The 22,028-nt window shown below is 35.9% G+C and overlaps 1 protein-coding gene across 1 annotated transcript; it reads right to left on the bottom strand.

Moving 5' to 3' along the window:
* Positions 1 to 11,761: 11,761 nt before the first annotated feature.
* LOC137729830 (small ribosomal subunit protein uS14z/uS14y/uS14x) lies at positions 11,762 to 12,757 on the bottom strand. The gene is made up of 3 exons (XM_068468874.1): positions 12,599 to 12,757; positions 12,074 to 12,173; positions 11,762 to 11,957 (listed from the first exon to the last, which is right to left on the bottom strand). Exons 1-3 carry the CDS (start codon positions 12,658 to 12,660, stop codon positions 11,949 to 11,951), a joined length of 171 nt encoding a protein of 56 aa, XP_068324975.1. The 5' UTR covers positions 12,661 to 12,757; the 3' UTR covers positions 11,762 to 11,948.
* Between the last annotated feature and the right edge of the window lie 9,271 nt (positions 12,758 to 22,028).

Genomic DNA, 22,028 nt, shown 5'->3' with positions numbered 1-22,028 from the left:
TAAAAAAACCATACTACAATAGACGTAGTATTTATCTTACATAAGTGAGATTAAAATACTACAATAGCCATGGTATTTAGGCTTTGACGATCAATTGTCGTTTACGCTCTATTTTTCTCACCAGATTTCGTTTTTCAGATTTTCTTTTTTGAAAACCTGATCTTTTAGCATATGCAAAAGGTGAACGGTTCAGATCGTTGATATCATGTTTCGATGTTTATGGTTAACTAAAATATGAGTCGTTGCTAAATAGTTTCTAGACACTTTATAAACTTCGAGCAATATTTTCACTAACCGTAAAAATCTGAAAGTGATATCAACGATCCAAACATTTCATTTTTCTGCATTCACTAAAGATGAATGAAATTCGAAAAAATGAAAATTTTGAAAAAAATGAAAATATGATAGAAGAATGGAGCTTATACGTACACAACTATAATGGTAAAATTTAAATCCATGGCTTATGGGATTATGGTGCTGAATTTTGGAGTTGACCTTTTCATAAAAGTTGTAGAACTTATCATTACGAGCGTTTGTATATTTTTTTCATATTCTTCACACTTCTACATTAATTAAAAACTAATAAAAAAAACCTTGCTATAACAATAGCCATAAGATCTCACAATCTTATCATTGAATTCTTTTGTTTCACTTACATTTTTATTTTATTATTTATTCGTTCAAATATATTTTCTTTAACGGCTAATGGGTCGGGTCATATTGAAAGAAAAATATTGTCCTAATTAAGAACATACAAGAATATTTGAGCATACAAGCATACATATAAAACTTCAAAGTAAGCATGCACTAAAAAACAATTCTATAAACTCATAACCTTCAAACGCTTAGGAATTAATTGAGGTAGTGGCTAGCCACCTAGCGTCTATGTAGAACCTAAACGGCGCTAGACGATGATTTTTAGAACAATGTCCTTGATATTTGGCACCTCGCATCTCAACTAAGGGAGGTGGAATTCTACCCATGTTGCCTTACATGGTGGCGTCTTCGGGTGGGATGCTTTGGGTCAGAAATTTATTTTTAATATTTTGACAAAAGATGTAAATATTTCAATTACATTATAATAAATTCTACCTTTTGACAATTAAAAAAAACATTCGGCCAAAATTAATATTGAGTGTAAATCATAAAGGTGATGCTAATAAAATTGAAACCCTACTCATTTAGCTATAAAATACAAACAAATAATTTTCTTTGGATGGTTAAACATATCACATTTGTCACATCCCGGTCCGGGGGGACCACTTCTAGGCTCCGCTCTTCCACTGTAGCACGATATTGTCCGTTTTGGGTCACGACCACGTCCTCACGGTTTTGTTTCTGGGAACTCACACGAGAACTGCCCAGTGGGTCGCTTTAGTGTGTTACCTTAACTAGCTTACTTAGTAGTTTGGTTTCTATTTATTCGTATTTTTATTATTTATCTCTTGCTTCCACACTATGCACATGGCTACATCACTCTCACGTGACGGCCAGCACGCCTTGATTTCAGTCAGGGTGTGTCAACATTGTTGAAATAAATCCATCATTTAACCCAAATTATTACTATAGGGAATTATGATGTGGCATGAGAGCTTCTTCGTAAATCATGAATTAAACAAAGAGGTTTTAGACCAAAAATAAAATGGTGACATATAGATAATGATGAGCAACATAATAGACGGTAATCACAAGTTACAACTAGTGAAACACGACTAGTATAGATTAATTATTCGAAAATTATAGGGAGGCTATATTTTCAGACGAAATTTTATAAATTAAATAATGTGGTAATTGATAGTTGGATTCCATTTGTAATGATTTAAAGAAAAATTCAACTATCAATCGCCATATCATGTTGTCTACAAATATAGTCTAAAAAGATGATCATCGCCCTTAATTATTTATGTGAAGAGGTTAAATAGTCCTTTTGTTTTGCTTAATAAATATATTTGGTTGGTTACGTGACACTAAATTTCGGCTTTATCAACAGAGGTTTTGAATCAAAATCCTATTAATTCTAGTTGCTATTATTAATCTAGTTCTTCACATTCACTTTTCCTTATTATGTATTAATTCGGCCTTCAATTCTCCTCATCTTATAGTTTTCCTTTTATTTCACTTTGTATTACGGTTCAGTTATATTACTCTTCATTTGTAAGTGAGAGGTTTTAGATTCGATTCTCGCCAAAGGCGAATTTGAACTACATTACTATTAATTTTTTATGAGGTTTTATCCACTCTCCTACCTCTTTAATATAAATAATATCGTTCGTTCAAAAAAAAAATTATTATTTTTTATCAATTAGATTGTACATTTTGCTATCTTGTCTCTTATATATTGATGTGATGCGTGTGGAAAATCCAATTTAAAGAAAAACCCCACATACATGACAGATGGATTAAAAGATCTTTTATTTTCCAGCCGATGCTTGTTGGCTTTAATTTTTTCTCATCCTTATGTATTGGCCTTTAATTCTACTAAACAAAAGCTCCCATAATGATTCAGGCAACCGCACAAAACAATTAGTTAGACCATCTCCAATTGAGAGGGTTAAATATAACTCCGTTCAGAATTATAGCCCTAACAAAAATTATTTTTAAATGCACAGTGTCAAATCATACTCATATATTATCTCCAACCGAAAGGGCTAAACATAGTCCACTCAATAATTTATTAGTTTTAAGTTTATACTTTAAATTTATTGGTTAATTTAATTAAACTAACTTTGGATGTTTTCAATTCTAACAATTGAATTTAAATCAATTATTGCATTTAAGGAGATGGGCCCCAAAAAAAAAGGCTAAGACGAGGGTTACATTTGGTCAGCCTAATGTCCTTTTGGCCAAATAATGGTCTTGTGGGCTCCACATAATTATACTCCAGTCATCGATTGGATATGAATTTTTAGGCAAATCAATTTTTTAGCTTTTGAACCTTTAACCCTCTTCATTGGAGATGATCTTAGCATCTATTTGTCGAGCAAAATAAGTTTCATAATTGTCAATTAATAACAAAATAATGTGATTCACATTAGAAAAAAAGGAGAGAGATAGAGACAATTCTCCTTATTGGTTATAAAATAATAATGTATAATGTATACATAAGCTGCAGAATTTTGCACATGAGGTAAATATACATACATATAGGAATGAGCTAACCTCCGTGAAAACAGCATTCAAGCAAACAAAGTGGTTGATGACATCAATTAATGATGCCTTTAGCTTAAACAAAATTAAAGTATGATTAAAAAGCATTGTGTCATTTTTTGCAAGCTAAGTCATTATCACTCACTCTCAATTGTTGTAGTTATGCCTTTGCTTTCAATTCTTTTAGTTTTGTGTATAGAGTTGCCACATCTTTTTCACTCACTCTCTATTTTTATAGTTATGCCTTTGCTTTCAACGTATTCCCTCAGCCACTTAGTACTACAATTTAGTGATATTCCTCTTCACTTGTAAGTAAAAGGTTTTAGATTTGATTTTCGTCAAAGATGAATTTGAAGCACATTATTACTAACTTATTGTGACGCTAAACCCACTTCCTAACCTTTTTGTGGCTAAATATTGCTATCCCAAATCACAAGCACTACATTAGATCTCAGAAGAACTTGGATGGTCCTTTGGGAAATTAGTTAATACTTTGTGGTCAAATTATCCCAACTACCTAATAATTTCCTTTTTTAATTGAAAAAAGCAACAAACAAAACATGATTAGTGTAACCAACTTTCTTATATATAAGGAAAGTTGTTTTTAACTTCTCTTTCCAACATTCTTACTCTGATAATGAAATCTAACTTAGTTTGGCTGTAAAGCTATATGCACTACGCAGAATTATTTAGGTCAAGGGGCCATGTAACCCTAAAAGCCTTTTGCACTTTGGTCAAGAAGTTGAGTTATATCTGGTAACTTTGCTGTAGTTTGCTAATGCCTTTCGAGATTGTTTATGGAAGAAGATGACTTATGTTCCTAAACGTTTAGGCTCGAAACGGTTTCATTAGAAACATAACAATATATATAGGATTAAGATCGGGAGACACGTATTTTTGTGACATACGTTTTGAAATACTTTCTTAAAGCTCAATCTATAATTTATTTTAAGAATCCAAACTGTCATATGTCAAATCATTAATCATCCTTGTAAAAAATTAGACAAATTCAAAGCTATTCAAATCATAATTTTACTCCTTTGTTACCCTCTCGGAACACCTCCCATCTCTGTTTCATATTATATTGGAATTATTAAAAAAATGCAGGACGTATGTAATATTTATTCTTTGATTCCATGCATGGACTTCGTCGTTTACGAAAAAATAAAAAGACAATACCATCCGTGATCCGACCAAGTACAAATCTTACTGATCCAGACTTCTTTATTCAAATAGAAAAGGGGGAAAAAAGAAAGAAGAAGAAATGAACCCTAAACACTGAAACTCATTAATCCATCTGCATAATAATTAAGATTTTATTATAACTTTAGTTATCAAATTAATTTGCTTGCCATCAGGCAGACATAATATTTTCTCAAGCCAATTTGTAAATTCAGAACTCTATCTGTCCCACATCGGGTTACTTATTAATCATATTCATTTTTATTAATTAAAAATTAGTAAAGTGGTATGATCCGTACATAATTGTGCATCCACTACTATTTAACCTTGTTGACTAAAATGTAGACTTTACACTTAAAGTGGTTTGTAACTTTAGCAATGATTAACCAAAGAAAATACGTGACTTATTATTTTCATTCGTATAGATGCGATATTGAGAAGAGAAAATCGAACACATAGTTTCGAAACACATAAATAAATGTTCTTAATTATTAGAGTTACAAGTTTGTTACAAAACAAATTTGTTAAGAACCCCATGTCACCTACAGAATATGGATTCACCAATTATGGAATAACATCATTTGGTTTTAGCTAAGGCTACCATATATCCTCAAATGATGATAGCTTTGAAATTTTTATTTTGAGCCATGTGACTTAAGGTACACTCCAGTTGAATAACTAGTTTAAAAGTAACACACCCACTAGAGGTGATGTTTGTTTAATAGTGTATTAGTTAGTTTGTTTCGAAAGTGATTATAAACTAGAATGAATGATTTGTCTGCGCCTCCTTGTAGCTTTCCAAAAACATTGCTTCCCCTTTCCTCTCCAACCCCACTAATAAAACAAGTGTGACCATTTCTTCTCCAAACAAAAAAAACAATTGTGAGTAATTTTGCCCTAAAATGTGGATATGATGGAGTACGAGCTGTGCAAGTCGTTAAGTTAGAGACAATATTAGTTCCAGACTAGTTAGTAGTGGGACGTTGTTGGGCAACCTATATGCAATCTTAACAATGTATAGTTTTATTATCAACAGTGAATGAGAGTTTTGAAGTCGATTAGAACATTTTCCAACATTATGAAGAGGGATACGATTAGAACAAGTGTGGTTAAGGTGGTGTTCGGATATTAATCCAACATGTGTGTATTATATGTAAATTTTTGTTAGGGCAACATTTCCTGCCTTTTGTGTGTATTATATGTAAATTTTAGTTCTCTTAGAATCTAAGAAAGAATCATCATAAAATCATAAATCATTTTGTCCCTTTTAAATTTTAGTATAACCAATTCTTTTAAATGCCATGCTCCCACTACTCATTATGATTGGCAACAATCATTCATTGTATTACATTCAGTCATCATCTTGGTTAAATTCTCTCCGGGTGTTTTGCATGTCAGTCATGTACAACAAATTTGACATGAAAAATAATAGAAAATGTTTTAATTTTTTATCTTGAATAAATCCACTGCTGAGATTGAGTAATTGTATGACTTGCAGAAGCTTTTACCTGAATGATAGAGAATCGACTGATGTTGGAAAAAGGGATCTGAAAAAGAGGATTTGGAAAATAACTTGCAGAAGAAGAAATTTTAATCAAGTTGGTTGGTGAAGTAGATTATTATGCAGGCAGGTACTTAACTTTTTGCTTTTGTTTTCTCTAGTTTGGGTGATCTGATCTCTCCCTATCATTCAAGATGTATAGCCTCAGTTGTGATGTACAAAGTAGTTCAGGAGTTGGGATCGATATAAAATATGATGATAGTACAAGGATCAAAATACAAGTTATGAATTGCCAACTTATAGTTCTAGTGGTTGATCATTTATTTCCACAGTCCACGCTGATAACGATCATAAACCAAAAATCATAGAGAAGAACAGAGGATATTAGAGACGGTATGCAGTTTCCTGGAGCACCGGGAAATGAGATTAAGATCGAGAAGAAAAACAAAATCAGAAATTGATCTTCTGTCTCAAATCTAAAGTACCAGTTTGAAAATGAATGCCAAAATGAATAACAAAACTTGGCTTTGCTTGGCTTACAAACGCAAAGGAATTTTTCGTTGATTGCATGAGCTAGTCAGTCAATCCAGTCGTTTTCTTGCTTGGTGCGCTAGTGTGCCTGACTAGTAAGTAGGCGTTTTCTTCACTGGGTTAGATTCCCGATCCACTCATCTTCAAACAACAGTTCATCATCATCATTGATCCATCTGTGCAGCTCCATTGCAAAAGTTGCTGAGTCCATAATCGGACTTCTAAGGTATTCATATTCCGATCCGCCTTACTCTGGCGTTGGAAATTCATGGTCCCACACTAGGGATATGTGAACAATGAATTATGCTCATGCATGTTTATTAAGAAGTTATATTCCGAATTTGCAATAGTTGCAGTTTAAGTTGATGACATGAATTGAGACTCCTCAAGAACTTGAGAAAACTGCCGCACACCTGAAGTCAGAATTTAAGATGAAAGATCTTGGGAAAACTTGAGTCTGCCTCGGCCTAGAGCTTGAGCATTGTTCAAATGGTATTTTGGTCCATCAATTGAACTACTCCCACAAAGTGTTGTGATGCTTTAACAAGGATAAAGAGAAGCTTTCAAGTACTCATATGATCGTCAGAACTCTAAATGCAAAACAAAATTCTTTATGTTCTAAAGATAATGAGGATGAGATTTTGAAGGTTGAAATTCCTTACCTTAGTGCAATTTCCGTTTTTATTGTACTTAGCTCAGTGCACTAGACCAGACATCTCCTTCACTATTAATCTTTTAGCAAGGTATAGCAACGCATCTACACGCAAATACTGAACTGGTGTTAAAGACATATTTCATTACCGCAAGGGTACTTCAAATTTGGGTTCATTCTTTATGCATCTTAGAATAGATCACACCTCTTAACCTTCGAAATGATGTTTGCCTTGTTGGTTATGCTAATACATGTTACTTATCTGAACTGCACAAGGCACGTTTTCAAATGTGTTATGTCTTTACCGTTGGAGATACTGCATATCTTAGAGGTCAACCAAACAGACCTCTTCAAACCATGTTGAAATTTTTGCCATACACGAAGCTACTCGTGAATGCTTCTAGCTAAAAGCTGTTGTTGATCATTAAAAAAATAAAAAAATAAAAAAAATAAAAATAATGGTGGGTTTTCTTCTGTTGTTGATGTCCCTACAACGATCTATGAAGATAATGCTGCATGTATTGACCAAATTAAGAAGGGATACATCAAAGGAGACAACACCAAGCATATTGGGTCGAAGTTCTTCTTCTCCCATCAACAGCAACAATATTAGAAGATTGAAGTCAAACAAATTTGATCTCGAGACAACCTAGCCGACCTCTTCACCAAGTCATTGCCGAAGTCAACTTTCCAACAGCTTGTTCGAGGAATTGGTATGCGTAAATTTTCTAATTTGCAAGATTGTTAGTTCTCATTTGGAATTTTGTCAAATTCAGGAGGAGTATTCTGAAATATCCTCACTTGACCTTAATGTACTTTTTTTTTCCCAACAATTATGAGCATTTTTCTTTTGGGTTTTTGCTACCTAACTAGATTTTTTTTAATGTGGCACATATCCAGAGATGGTCGTACCCTTGTGTGCGTCTTGCAGACGTTTACTATTGACTTTGCATCAGCTCATCTTTTTCTTTAGACCATGGGTTTTTGTGCCACCTTGGATTTTACCATAGCCAGGTTTTGTAAGACTTACTTTCTTATGCAAGTTCCTTGTTTGAGACGACTTCATGTTACCCCTGTTTGAGACAACTTCATTTTACTCTATACATGTTACCATAGCCAGATTTTGTGAGACCTACTTTCTTTTGCATGTTACTTATCAAGTGTCTACGAGATGACTTCATCAACTATCTTTGTAGAATCTGATGTGATATCTACTTACACACTCAAGTGAGAGTATTGTAATTAATATTTCACATAGTGTGCATGTGTAAAGCCTTGGTAAATTTGGTTTAGGATTACTTTTTATTCTAGTGATTTTTTCCTATTAGATTTGTATTACTTGGAGAGCAAGTTTCTCTCTCCTTATAGTTTGCCATAATAAAGGTATTGATATAGGAGAATAACATCCTACAATTTCCTAAGCCTTTTTCTATCCATTCTCTCTCTCTCTCTCTCTCTCTCTCTCTCTCTCTCTACAATTTCCTAAGCCTTTTTCTATCCATTCTCTCTCTCTCTCTCTCTCTCTCTCTCTCTCTCTCTCTCTCTCTCTCTCTCTCTCTCTCTCTCTCTCTCTCTCTCTCTCTCTCTTGCATCACCTCTTTTTTCAATAAAATAGGCCCTATGCCATGAAAAATCCCAAATCATTTGCTTACTATAGTTTGCTTCCCATTTATCTTACATAAGGAAATGCCAAGACAATTTTATACTCTTAGGGTGTTTTTGTTGCACCGGACTATTTTGAATTAAACTAATTTCAGCTGGATTGGCTTGGTATGAACTAAGCAGTACTAGATTTGTGAAACATCTAGTGCAGTGGTGGACTAGTTAGGACTAAATTTTTATTTTTCATTTCCTTTTGAAAACTTCTACTTTCTTGTCTAAAAAACTTTTTTTAAGAGAAAAAAAAAATGCCTTTTATTTTTTTATTTTTTTTTGTAAACGAAAAAAAAAAAAAAAAAAAAAAGCTTTATTTAGAATATCATTCATCTTAGAAAACACAACCGGAAAAGGAATTTCGTTTACATGAAAGTCTACATATTTTTTCACCATCATCGGCTATTAATACATTTACAAGTTGCAACTACTTGTGCTTAAACTTAAGCTCCTTCACATATTCTTCAGTGCCCTTCAATTACTTTGTGTAGATCTTGAGTGTTTCAATTGCAACTGCACAGGCTACGGGGTGTCCATAATATGTAAACGCATGAGAAAAAGAGCCAAGCGAGAATGCTGGGAAGTTTTTAGAACAGACGTAAGTTTCACATCAATTGCATGCCTTCCAAGTTGAATGCTGCAATCTATTTATACTATATTCAAGATTACATTAGGATTAGAGAATACCTATATACAAGGTACGTATTTGAAGTACAAGCAAACAACATGATCAACCACATATCAGTTAACAACACACATTCAAAAATCAAATAGACCTAACAAATTTCCTTTTGGATAAAGATTGCTGACTAATGAAGAGTTTGTATCCACTGAAAAAATCTGACTCAGTCATGAATATGTAAGCACATCAAAATATATACCCATTTTGCTAAAAGAATTGCAGAAATTGCAATTCTTGAGGTTTATTTGATACCCATTTTGCTAACACACCCACAACACAATGGCAACAAGTTACACAAATTCTAACACCAAATTCACTGATGAATTTGTAAAAAAATTATTCTAGCAATGGTCTCTCAACTTAATCCAATTGGAGTAATAGTTTGTCAATTAAAAATATATGACCATTAGTCTCTTAACTCCTTAAAACATGCAGCTATGGTTATTTTCTTCAATTCCGTCAGAACTTCCGTCAAAATGAGTCAAGTGTCATGCACATGAGGTTGAATTAAGAGGCAAATATGAAAGTGGTCCCTCAACTTTTAACCCGACTGGAGAAATGGTCTCTCAATTTTAACTCAACTGGAGAAATGGTCCCTCAACTTTAACTCAATTAGAGTAATGGTCTCTCAATTTTAACCCAATTATAGTAATGGTCCTTCCAACATAACTCATTTTGATGGAGTTAAAAAAAATGACTATAACTGCACGTTTTGATGAGTTAAATGACCAATGGTCATAAATTTTTAGTTGAGGGACCATTGCTCCAATTGAGTAAAAGTTGAGGGACCATTGCTATAATTTTCTCAAAAAATGAATTTCAAAACAAAAATTATTATACAAAGAGAGAAAATTCAATAAAGTACCTGATTTTTTTTTTTTTTGAGTTTTTCTGTAAAACCCCAAAAAGCGAAGCAGACAATGGAGATGATGCTATCAACGAGGTCCTCGTCGAGGATGAAGCAGTCAACAAGGTCAAGAAAGACGGAGCCCAAAGCCCGTGCCGTCGAAAATCGAGGTCAAATCTAAGGTGAATCGGATGACGAAGCTTGTAGGTAGGTTCGAATCTGAGATCTTGTTTGTGATTGGGCGTTTCCTTGTTGAATCGTGCAGTGATTCATTTCTTTCTCGCTTGTAAACGACGGCGTAAAATCTGAAGTTCGGGTGAATAGCTGAGCTGCTTGGCTTGCCTATGTAAGGAAACCGTAATTGTTACAAAGACATCACACTAAAAAGGAAAAAAGGAAGGAAAAAAAATTAAGCGAGAGGTAGACGGATTGGGTGCCGGGCGAGCAGAGAGTAGGACGAAGCAGAGGTCTTAGAGAGTCCCATGGTTTGCGGGGACTCTCGCTAAGATTGTTTAGTGAAGTGTTTAATCGAGGCGAGTCCTCGTTTGTCCCACTAAAGTTAGTCCTACAAGGCAACAAACACGAACTAGACTAATATTTAATCCAGTTTAGTTCAGTCTCAAAATTTGGCTTCTGTTCCCTCTCTCCCTACCCACCACACCCCCCCTCCTAAAACCCCCCCCCCCCCCCCAACCCAAAAAAAAAAAAAAAAAAAAACCACCTAAAAAACCTTGATCAAAATGGGGTTAACTTCCGGTCAAGGTTTAGGTTTGGGTTAGCCTACTTGTGCGAGTGGCAGACCATCAATTGAACAACCATCAGACGCTCCAAAATATTTCATGCACACCAATTTTGTGAAAGCACATTTCTTTTGTTAGAACATATTTCGAGTGCCTATGAAACATGCGAAAAGAAGTTATTTCACAATGGAACCATACTGGGTTCCCTTCGCTTGTTGATCAAACTTGTTTTGGTTAAGTCAAATCAGCACATGAAATCTCAACTTCTCTTACTTCAAAACAATTCTTACTAAATCAACATAACAGTCTTTTGAATTTCACTTCCTACAGATTAGTATTTCATTTTATGGACTACTACAAATCTTAACCAATGCAATCCAAAATATATTTCAAATTTCAACCAAATAATCTAAAATTTCAACCAAATAATCAGATAAGAAATGAAATGGTAATGTCAATCATCTTGCCACTGTTGATAGATTACTAAATTTTGGCAGAGGCTTATAAAAGCAATGAATTCCTCTGCAATTAAACCAAGTGCAAGGGGTGATCATATGTCTCATGTGTTTCCTCAAGCCTTCCCATCTGCTTAAACTACTTTAGTCTGCATCATAACTACAACCTAAAGAACATAGCAAGAACACCGTACATCGCTTTCAAAACAAACACTACAGATAGAATGTGGATAACCACTGCCGGCCAGTATCAAGTTCAATAATAGATAGATTGTTAAGCAAAAATCTATTCAGAACCAAGGAATGCCAAGCAAGCAACTCGAGATGCCAAGAAAAGAACAAGAGAAACAACAAACAGCCACACGAAAGAGAACATAAATCAAACTTTAATTCATTAATAACACAATATTCTTAGTCTGACAACCAATTCAAGTTCAACAGAAGTTCAGCTAAAACAAAAATATCTTCTTAAAAGTTCATGAGAACTCAGAAACCACTACTACTAGTACTCTTCTTGGGCCAAATCATCGACTCCTGGAATGTTTGAATATCAGCCACTTAACGGTACTGCAACCAAAAAGTTTGAAAAATGAAACCAAATTACATTGTGGAAACGGTGTAATCTCAGCTCAGTAAACGGAATCAGAACACGATCGGTAGCTAAGGGTTCTCGAAGCCTTTACCTTGATGAAGCCGATTTCCTTGGCATTGCTGCGGAAGCACTGCCTGCAGCACATGAGGCCGTACTTCCTGATCAAACCATGAGGGTTTCCACACACGCGACTGTACAAAGGAACCAAAGTAAGCATACTCAATAACAATTTTAACAAAAGCAAACCCAAAACAAGCATCAAATCAGAGCACAAAAATGCATCGAATCGGAACTCAATCCGAAACGTAGATACACAAAAAAACGTTCAAAGCATTCAACACATCCACACCAAAAAAAACAGAATCAAACTTTGTCAAATTGTTCTTTTGACATAAGAGAGGGATGATAATTAAATCCAATTGGCAAAATCAAAATCCGCAACCCACAAAGCAGCATGAAAGATTTTACAACCCAAAAATTTTGAGATTCGAATACCACAGAAAACACAATCTTTTCGGCAAACTAAATACGTAGCAGTAACACAGATAAATCTCAAAAACCTAACAAAGAAAGTTGAAATCATGAATCAAATTAGTGGGGTTGAAAAATGAGTTACCAGGTACGGGATCCAGGGCCGTAGTTCTTAGGGTGGGAGTTCCAGACGTTCGAGTGCCCCATGATTTCGTCGGCGGAAGCAGAAGCTCTGGCGGTCGCAGCGGATTCACTCAGGGGGCGTGTAGGAGGAGGACTTTGGTTTGCAGTTGGTATATATAGTAGGGAGAGTCAAAACCCTAGGCTTTCTCCCTAGGCTTCAGAAAGCACGGAGGTAATCTGGCCGGGTCAGAGCTTGCTTAAACAATCCGACCCGGACCTTGTAGAGAAATGGTATAGTTAGGGCTAGGGGTGGATTTTTTTGGCAAATTACCGTGCCAACCGAATTGTCAACCGTATCATACATGATTTTGTGTCAATCGGCAATGGCACAGTACTGTATCAAACCAAAATTTTATGATATGGTATTGGTATTCGATATCATCATCACAGTATTACTGTACCATACCGAAAAATTATATATAATTATATAATATATTTTTAATATATGATATATCTGTATATTACTTTATCACCCTTTGCTTGCCTTTGAAGAAGTGTTTGGCCTCTGAAATTTGGTAGACTGTTCTAAGATTTGATCACACTTTAAATAAAATCTAGGCCGTTGATTTGATTTTACAAAACTCATAATTTATGTTTTAAGAAGTAACTTACAGTATATTTTTGTTTTTTGAAGTTTAGATCCATTTTCAATTTTTTTTTTGGTTTGAAACTTTAACTTCTATATGGATTGGGAACTTCTATTTGATTTGGTTTGTAACTTCTATTTGGATTGTAACCTTAATTTCCACCATGAATCTTGATGCATCATTTGATTTATTATGTGTGAATTGTGAATGATGAATGATATATGAATTTAGGCTACAATATATGAGATAAAGGTACAAAAAAAGTCTTGCCCTTAAATGGGGTTGAAAAAAAAAAAAATCAAATTTTGGGGCAAAAAAGTGGTACAAAACAAAGTGGCAATTAACATGTCAACCGAACTATTTGACATACTGAAAGTTTGGTATGGTAATCGGTATGGAGGTTTTGGTACGGTAACCATACCTTGAACCCACCTCTCGGTATAGTTACAAGTTTTAGCATGAAACTGAGGGATTTTTTCACTTTAGTCCTTGAAAGATTTATTTTATTTTATTTTTTTTTAATTTCAAACTGGTCATTAAAATCTTTAAAGAGTGTCAATTGAGGTCAAGTAGTGACTTTCATTACAAAAGTAGACATAAGTAGTAATCACATGCAAGTGTAGGTATAGGCCAGCCATTAGGTCACTTATTTAAAAAATTGAAAACCCGTCGAAATCAAACCCATTGGTTAGATTTTTCTTCATTCTCAAATCAATATTTGCTTGGGAAGAACAGAAAATCGATTGATATATGATAGGAGCATATTCATGCGACTTAATTAGTTTGTTCTCGTGCATTTATGTTGTGTTTCTTTAGCTATTTTAGTGTTTCTTTAGCTATTTTAGGGTTAGGTTATAAGGCCAAAGTGTGCAAGAAGATGCAAATTGGAGCTTTTTGGAGCAAAAGAGGAATGAATGAGTTGAAGACTTGAAGAAACGATGAATTCTTACTCCAACGATGAATTCCTACCAAAACGAGAATTCCTACTCAAACAAGGATTCCTACTTGAAATAGGAAAGTTAACCCTAGGTTTCCCGTTTTGGTAACTTTTCCTAATCTAAACGTCCGTATTGTCTAGCCACTTTGAAGGCCTTGTATGCACTTTAGGACACAAAAACAAGGCCCTAGTCCAATTACATAACCTTGCCGTGGGCTTTTCCCTTCTCCCCTTCCCTTGCCGTGCAAGGGAGGGCATTTTTGGCCCATTTTACTCACTTAAACCCTATTTCCCTCTCCTAACCTAACCCTAGCCGCACCTTGCCTTTTTAATTTCTGATTATTCCCTAATTCTAGCAGCCTTTAACTTAATTTTAATTAACCAAAAATAAATTAGGTTTTAAATTTCAGAAAACCCTAGGTGTTACAACCACCAAATCCTTTTTAGCCGCACCCTAGGTTTAAAACTTTGGATTCATTCACAAAACCATCTCAGCCGCACCTATTTTCTAACCCTAGAGCCTTATTCATTCAGCCATTCACTCATCATCAAAAACCTAATTCCTAAGCCGCAACTCCACTCACTTTTCATTCTACACATCATTCAGCCACCATAACCCTATTTTCCCCCCTAAGCCGTAGCTCCCATTCATCATTCACCCTAATTCTCCCTAAGCCGCAGCCACCTCTCCATCTCCCCCGTTCATTGCAGCCATTTCCCAACCTTGCCGCATCCTTCCCCCACCATTCTAGCCACCATCCAACCTTCATACACCTTCCACAACCCATTGCCGCACCACCAAATCCCCATAAACCCATCTACAACCCAGAAATCATCCCAAATCATCCAAAAACCCTCTCTGCCGCAGCAAGGAGAACAAAGAAAGAGGACTTTAAAACGCGTAGAAATTCAAGTGGATTCGTTGGGCGTTCTAGGTGTAATCAATCCTTTGTTCTTTATGTTTAAATTCAATTTTATTTCTCTTTCTGTAAACATGAGAGGCTAAATCCTTAGTTAGCTAGGGGGTGATTCGAAACCATGTTTATGCTTGCAATATGAATTGATTACCTTTGGTTGGAATTTCATGAATTGTGGATTCAATTTGTTTAACTGCTTGATTGATAACTTATTTGTGTATGTTTATTGAGAGTGCACGCTTAATTTTCATGCATGAATATGACGCTAGAATATAAGTGAATTTCACCTAATAGTTATGAACTTATATTCACAAGTAGTGGAGGTTGCTTATAAACAATTGCGTTAAATGAATTCTTGGCACTAGTTTCATGCTCATCATAGTAACGAATGCCTCGTCAACACTTATGATTTCCAAAGAACGTAATGATTCTAACTTGTATCTTTATCATGCTGTTCATATAGAGAACTTGTTAGGAATAATTTGTTTGCGATGCATATTCATCCAATTCAATGATTCTAGGGAAATCTGAAGGTTAATTTAAGCGAACCTAATTAACCCGGGGTGTTGAGTTTCATAATTCATCGAAAGACCAACTGAAAATCATCTTGTATGCAAGTGTGACATGTGTGGAGAAGAACCTTCTAGCTAGCATTTCATCCATATTTTCATCAAATTCATCTTTACAATCTGCCCTTAATTACAATCTGTGCATTTTATTTAATTTCGTCAAAAACTCAATCCCCCTTTACTTTAGTGTCCAATTTAGTTAAAAATTGTCTTAGTTTGTGTTTCTAAGTGTTTTGAATCAATTTATTTCCCAAATTCGTCCAAAGTAGTCAAAGTGCTCAAAACTGCCCAGAAAGTGTTTTTAAGGCAGTTTTGAGTGTTTTGGTGCTGTTTTGAGTCTTTTGATTTGTTTTAGTGTTTTAAGTGTTTAGTTTTGCATTCTTTGAGTCTAGTTTAGTGTTTTAACCTTTGTTTTAAGTTTTTGAGTCAGTTTCCAAGTGATTTAGTAATCCTTCCTAATCCCTGATGCGTGATTTATGCGCACACAAATTAAACCCTCTTTTTGACGATTTGTAGTATAAGTGCAAGTAGGGATCGTTCTAGACCGGGGATTAGGAGGGCTTGCTAAAACCTTCTAAATTGACTTAAAAACATAAAAACACAATATAAAACACTATTTAATGCTCGAAGAAAGCAAAACTAAAAATAAGAAAGATTAAGACTAAGACTTCAACGAAATAGGGGGGAATTGGATTTGGACGAATTTAAACTAAAATGGATAGATTGTAAAGAAAACAAATTGTAAATATGAAATTGACGGAAATGAATGGATGGTATGGCTAGCTAAGGGGTTCATCTCCATACATGTTACACTTGCATAATAAAATGATTTCCAATTGCATTTCAACAAACCATGAATTCTCAACACCCCGGGTTAATTAGGTCCGCTTAAATTAACCGTCAAGTTTTCCTTAAGTTAATGAATTGGATGATTGCATACGACAACCCAAAGCATTCCTCACAAGTTCCCTACATGAATTGCATAATAGAGAAACAAGCAAGAATCATTAAGCATCATGAAAACTATAAGTGTTGACGAGGCATTCGTTACTATGATTGCATGAAACTTATGCCAAGAATTTGTTTAACGCGATTGTTTATAAGCAACCTCCACTACTTGTGAATATAAGTTCATAACTATTATGTGAAACTCACTTATATTCTAGCGTCAAATTCATGCATGAAAATTAAGCGTTCATTCTTAATAAACATACATAAATAGGTTATCAATCAAACAGTTAAACAAATTGAATTCACAATTTATGAAACGTAATTAAAAGTAATCAAATCATATTACAAACATAAACATAATTTCGAATCACCCCCTAGCTAAAGGGGGGTTTAGTTCCTCATACAAAACAAAGAGAATTGAAATTAAACATTGAAATCAAAGAAACGCCTAAACATTCCAACAACTCAAATTTGAATTGTATGAACGTTTAGGCCCTCTTCTCTTCCTCTTTATTGTAGCATAAGGTCTAGGGATAATTGGTTTGGGGGATGGAAGTGTGGAATGGAAAAGATGGTTTTGGATTCTAAGGGGACTCACGGCAAAGAGAAGGAATGGAAGTGTTTGTGGTGTGTTGTGTATGAAATGAGATGATGCTTGAATGAATGAATGCAAGGGTATTTATAGGGGGAATGGGAGAATATGTGGGTGATTGTTTAAGAGTGAATGTGGTTGTTATGATTGAGAGTGCATGTGGATGAAATAATGATGGAAAAAGAGCTAGGTTGTTGGTGTGTGAATGCATGTGTTGAATTGGTGGTGCAATGATGAAAGAGTAAATGCATGTGTGTGTGAATGGTGGTGCAATGATGAAAGAGTAAGTGCATGTGTGTGTGAAAGAGTAAGTGCATGTGTGTGTGAATGGTGGTGTAATGATGAAAGAATAAGTGCATGTGTGTGTGAATGTGAATGGTGGTGCAATGATGAAAGAGTAAGTGCATGTGTGTGTGAATGGTGTTTCTTGATGGTTTTGGGGTTGTGATGCATGTGAATGCATGTGGCTAAGGGTTGTTGATTGGGCTAGAGGTTTTGCATGGCTCAAAGGATTGTTTGATTGGGCTAGGCCCTTTGTTTTATGTCCAAAGTGCATACAAGGCTTTCAAATTCGTCCAACACTTTGGCTCCAAGCATATGCTATCCATTCCAAGCCCAATTTTGCTCCAAAATGCTCCAAAATGCATCTTTTTGCTTCCTTAGCCATATGAACCTAAAAACACACGAAAATGGCTTAAACTACTAAAACAACTATGAATTAACAACATAGATGCACGAAAACAAGCTAAGTAAGTCGCCTAAATATGCTCCTATCAAATTCCCCCACACTTAGCTTTTGCTAGTCCTCGAGCAAAACAAAACAAAAGAAACCAAAAACAAAATGACACTGAACAAGTAAAACACAACCTAAACCTTCCAACAATCGTCTCAGGGATTTCCAATGCACATGACAAGTTAAAAATCATTATTTCCACAGATTTTAGCCATCTTTACACTTAAGTACATTTTTAATCATAGTCACCACATACTAGTTCACAATTAAGCATTTAAAACACATTTCGAATGTAGTAACATGCCTTAGAGAATTTGCTCAATTCCTTACAAGATATGCACTCAGTTTTCACTCAGATTTTCTGACTACACACCCTAAACTAGTTATATGTGAGAAGATTGATGTAAACATAAAAACGAACACTCACATATATGTATTTCAACGGAAGCAATTTCTGGAGTTAATAAGCATGTTTAGATATGATCTCATGAATGGAATGCTACTACTTAGACGCGAGAACCAGTGACACCATAAGCTCATACCAAGTTCAAACTCCACAATTGAAATACATAACACTCAAGATAGAAGTCAAAGGGGTGTAACGGGGCTTAAAAAGTGTTTGGCTAACAAAGAAGGGATATGGAAAACAAAGGTTCTTAAAGAAATAGCGAGCAAAGAATTTGAATTAACTTAGAATTCACTTTTGAATGAAAACTCAACTTTTGAACAAAAAGGGAGAACAAGCTCTTTCTTTCTTTCTTTCTTTCTTTTCTTTTCTGTTTTTCTTTTTCATATGTTTTTCACAATTTTTTTCTTTTCTTTTGACTCTCAAAACATACATAAACGCTTAAGAACAAAACATTCTCCCCCACACTCATTTTCTTTCATAATGTACTCAAAAGGAATTCATTTAAGTCATGCTCACTATCATTTAAGAACAAGGGTGTGGACTGTCCTACACTAGGCTAGGTAAGGGGTGATGTGGTTAGCAAGGAAAATAGGCTAAACGAGGCTCAACGGGGTTAAAACTAATATATACGAAATATGGGAAGTAAGGCTATTTGGCTATGGTGGCAACTACACAACTTCATCTTGATATATGTTATGTAATTCAATGTCATGCTTTGAATGAAACGGATATAAGTTCTAGCATTTAGTTCTATCATGATACAATTGCATTCTAAGTAGCAACCAAGCAAGGAATAATGAGATCATGCAACAACTTTAGAAAACAAAGAATCACAGAAAATAACTCTCCAAAGAAGGTAATGGCTCGAGTCTCACAGGGTTGTAGCGTTTGTTTGAGTTCCTTCCTTCAAGCATGTTACAAAAACGAATTTTTCTTTTATGATTGCATGTGAAGTCATACATTATAACCATAACCAAGCATATACCAAGAGTAAATCAAACTTTTCTCCATGTTAATAACTCTCTTTAACAGTCATGCAATTACAAACCAAATCTTTATCATTGTGTTGGAAGGTACCCTAAGACACAAAAACAACTCAAAACACTCTTTTTAGGCTTTTCAAAAAAATGTTTTTCAAATTTTTATGTGATTTTCGGAGTTATAAAACAAAACACGCTAAAACAGTTTAAAAACACCTTAAAAACATTTAAAACAGCAAGGAACAACACTTGAAGTTATGGGTGATAAAATTCAACGAATTTGCATCAACATACTTAGTTACCCCCCCACACTTAAATCAAACATTGTCCTCAATGTTTTAAGCATAGATTCACACAAAGCATAAGTAAATACACAAAAAGCACTTAAACATACTAAACATGGCAGAATGTAATTAACAAAGAGAAGAGTTTAGAGACGCAAATCTGGTTATAGAGTGTAAATTCCATCTTCTCCTTGGTAATTGCATTGAGGCTTGATCTTGATGATTCCACAGGCTTACTCTCGAACTGGTTGCCGCCCATCGTTGATTTTCCTTTGTGCTACTTTTGAAATGGGCAGCAGGATTCTTTTGGGTCTCCCCCGAAGGTCTGAGCTTGGTCTGAGCTTCCTCCTTTTATCTGTTTCTTTGTTCAATCTTTCCAATTCGTATTGAAGAGGGTTAGAGGATAGCTCAGCATATGCAGTTGTTGCTTGTCTCCACATGCTTCAATGTATCATTTTCACTTGCCTTACTTGCTCCGTTGAAGATGACTACTCGAGAGCAACGCCAGGTAAGCAATCAGGAATAGATTCCAGGCAGTTGGCTCCAGATCGGAAGACTGACTCCAAGTGCCGGCTGATTGCTTCTTTTACTTTGCCATGCGAGTAAGAACAAGGACAAAGAAAAAGACAGGGAAAGAGCATGATATGAGATACTTTTGCTTTTGACCTTGATGATATGAGATACCTTTGCTTTCGAAGAAGCGGTGAATGAATCAGCACACTTCAATCCGCCGTTTCCTCCTGGGTCATCTGTACTCCAGGCATCTAGTATCATCTTTGGGGAAGAAGAAAAGATTGAGTATTTGAAAAGGCTTTGCTGGGAGTGCGCCCTCAAAGGTGAGGGAGAGTTGGGCATTTTCTTCAGGTTTGCCTTGCCATAAAAGACGAAGGTCGACATTTATAGAGATAATATCAAGTGGTGGTACCATCCTTTTACCCTTGTCGACAGACGTTTTGATCCCGCAAATCCGGCTTTTTGAAATAGTGGCGCCTCTTCGATCTTTGAAGACGCCTCTTCGATTTCTGAGCAGGCGCCCCTTCGATTTCTGAACGACGCCCCTTCGCTCTCTGAATGACACGTGGTATTGCAGATGCGGCTCCTTTTAACAAAGCTGCACGCGTTTTCTGAAAAGCAGAGAAAGCGTCGCCGAACTTTGCGCTTGTCGGCTAAAGAGGTGTAGTTGCGATGATGGCCTCCACGTGCGTCTTCTGAAAAGCCGAGAAAACGTCGCCTAAATTACGCCGGAAAATCCGGCTCTTTGAATCGGTGGACGCGTTGCCTTGGCTTTTTATAGAGCTATCAATCACCGCCAACATACACACTCTGAAGATCACCCATTCTTGATAATCGTCTCCGGCTCTTCGAAATTTAACTCCATCCACCCCTTCTCTTTGAACACTTTTGAAAGAAAATGGCAAACTCATCGAACCTTAGCTTAGATTTGAGTCTCAGCAGCGATCCGGTTGCGCCCCGTCAAGGTAATGTATGGCGCCCTTCTTTTTTATCTTCTAACGGTCCTCTTTCAGGTGAAGACTCTGTGATGCAGGACGCCACAACAGCTACAATAGTAGCTAGGAACCTCCTCACTCCAAAAGATAGTAGGCTGCTGTCAGGACGGTCCGATGAGTTGGCCGTTCAAGAGTCCCTCGCACTTAGTGTTCAGTGTGCGAGCTCTGTGTCCAACATGGGCCTACGCCTGCTTGCCCGCTCCCGTCAGGTGGAATCGTTGATGGCAGAGGTGGAAAGTCTTAAGCAGGAAATCAAACAGCTTAAGTACGAGAATAGAAGTTTGCATGTGCTTGCAAATAACTATTCGGCGGGCATGAAGAGGAAGCTTGATGAGCTGCAAGAATCTGAGGGTCGAATTCACAATGACCGTCAAAGGCTTGCGTCTTATCTCCAGAGGCACCTTTTTCCTGGGTCATCCAGCGTTTGGCCAAGTATTGAGGCCTGGAATGCTCTAGCTCCGATGCCTTCCGCTCCGATGCCTTCCGCTTCTATGCCTCCTGCTTCTATGCCTTCCGCTTCTATTCCTTCTGCTTCGACGCCTCGTAGCGGGGCTTCACGTAAACATCCTCTGTGAAGGCTCCATCTTTCTCCATGTTTAGTATCTTTTTTTTTTTTTTTTTTTTTTACATAAATAAAATCAAACGGCATGGAATTTATCTTTGAATGGGTGGTGATACTTGAAATGATCCGGTAATAGTTTAAATTCCAGATTGGGTGCCTGAATCATTAACCACATGTTAGTATAAAAGAAAATTGAAATTCGGGGAGGCGGCTTACCTGTGTGCTCCAAAATGAACTCCAGAATAAACACCCCTTCGAAAGTTATGACTTGTCCCGTGTCATAAAATCCAACTTCCTTGGGAATTGTGGTTTCAAATATGTCCTCTTTGATGCCTTCTACATCTTCTCCAGCCACTACCTTCT

The sequence above is a fragment of the Pyrus communis genome, chromosome 3 (assembly GCF_963583255.1).
Source record: "Pyrus communis chromosome 3, drPyrComm1.1, whole genome shotgun sequence".
Lineage (NCBI taxonomy): Eukaryota > Viridiplantae > Streptophyta > Magnoliopsida > Rosales > Rosaceae > Pyrus > Pyrus communis.
Note: the sequence above shows the minus strand (reverse complement) of the source record. Positions and strands in the feature narration are given on the sequence as shown.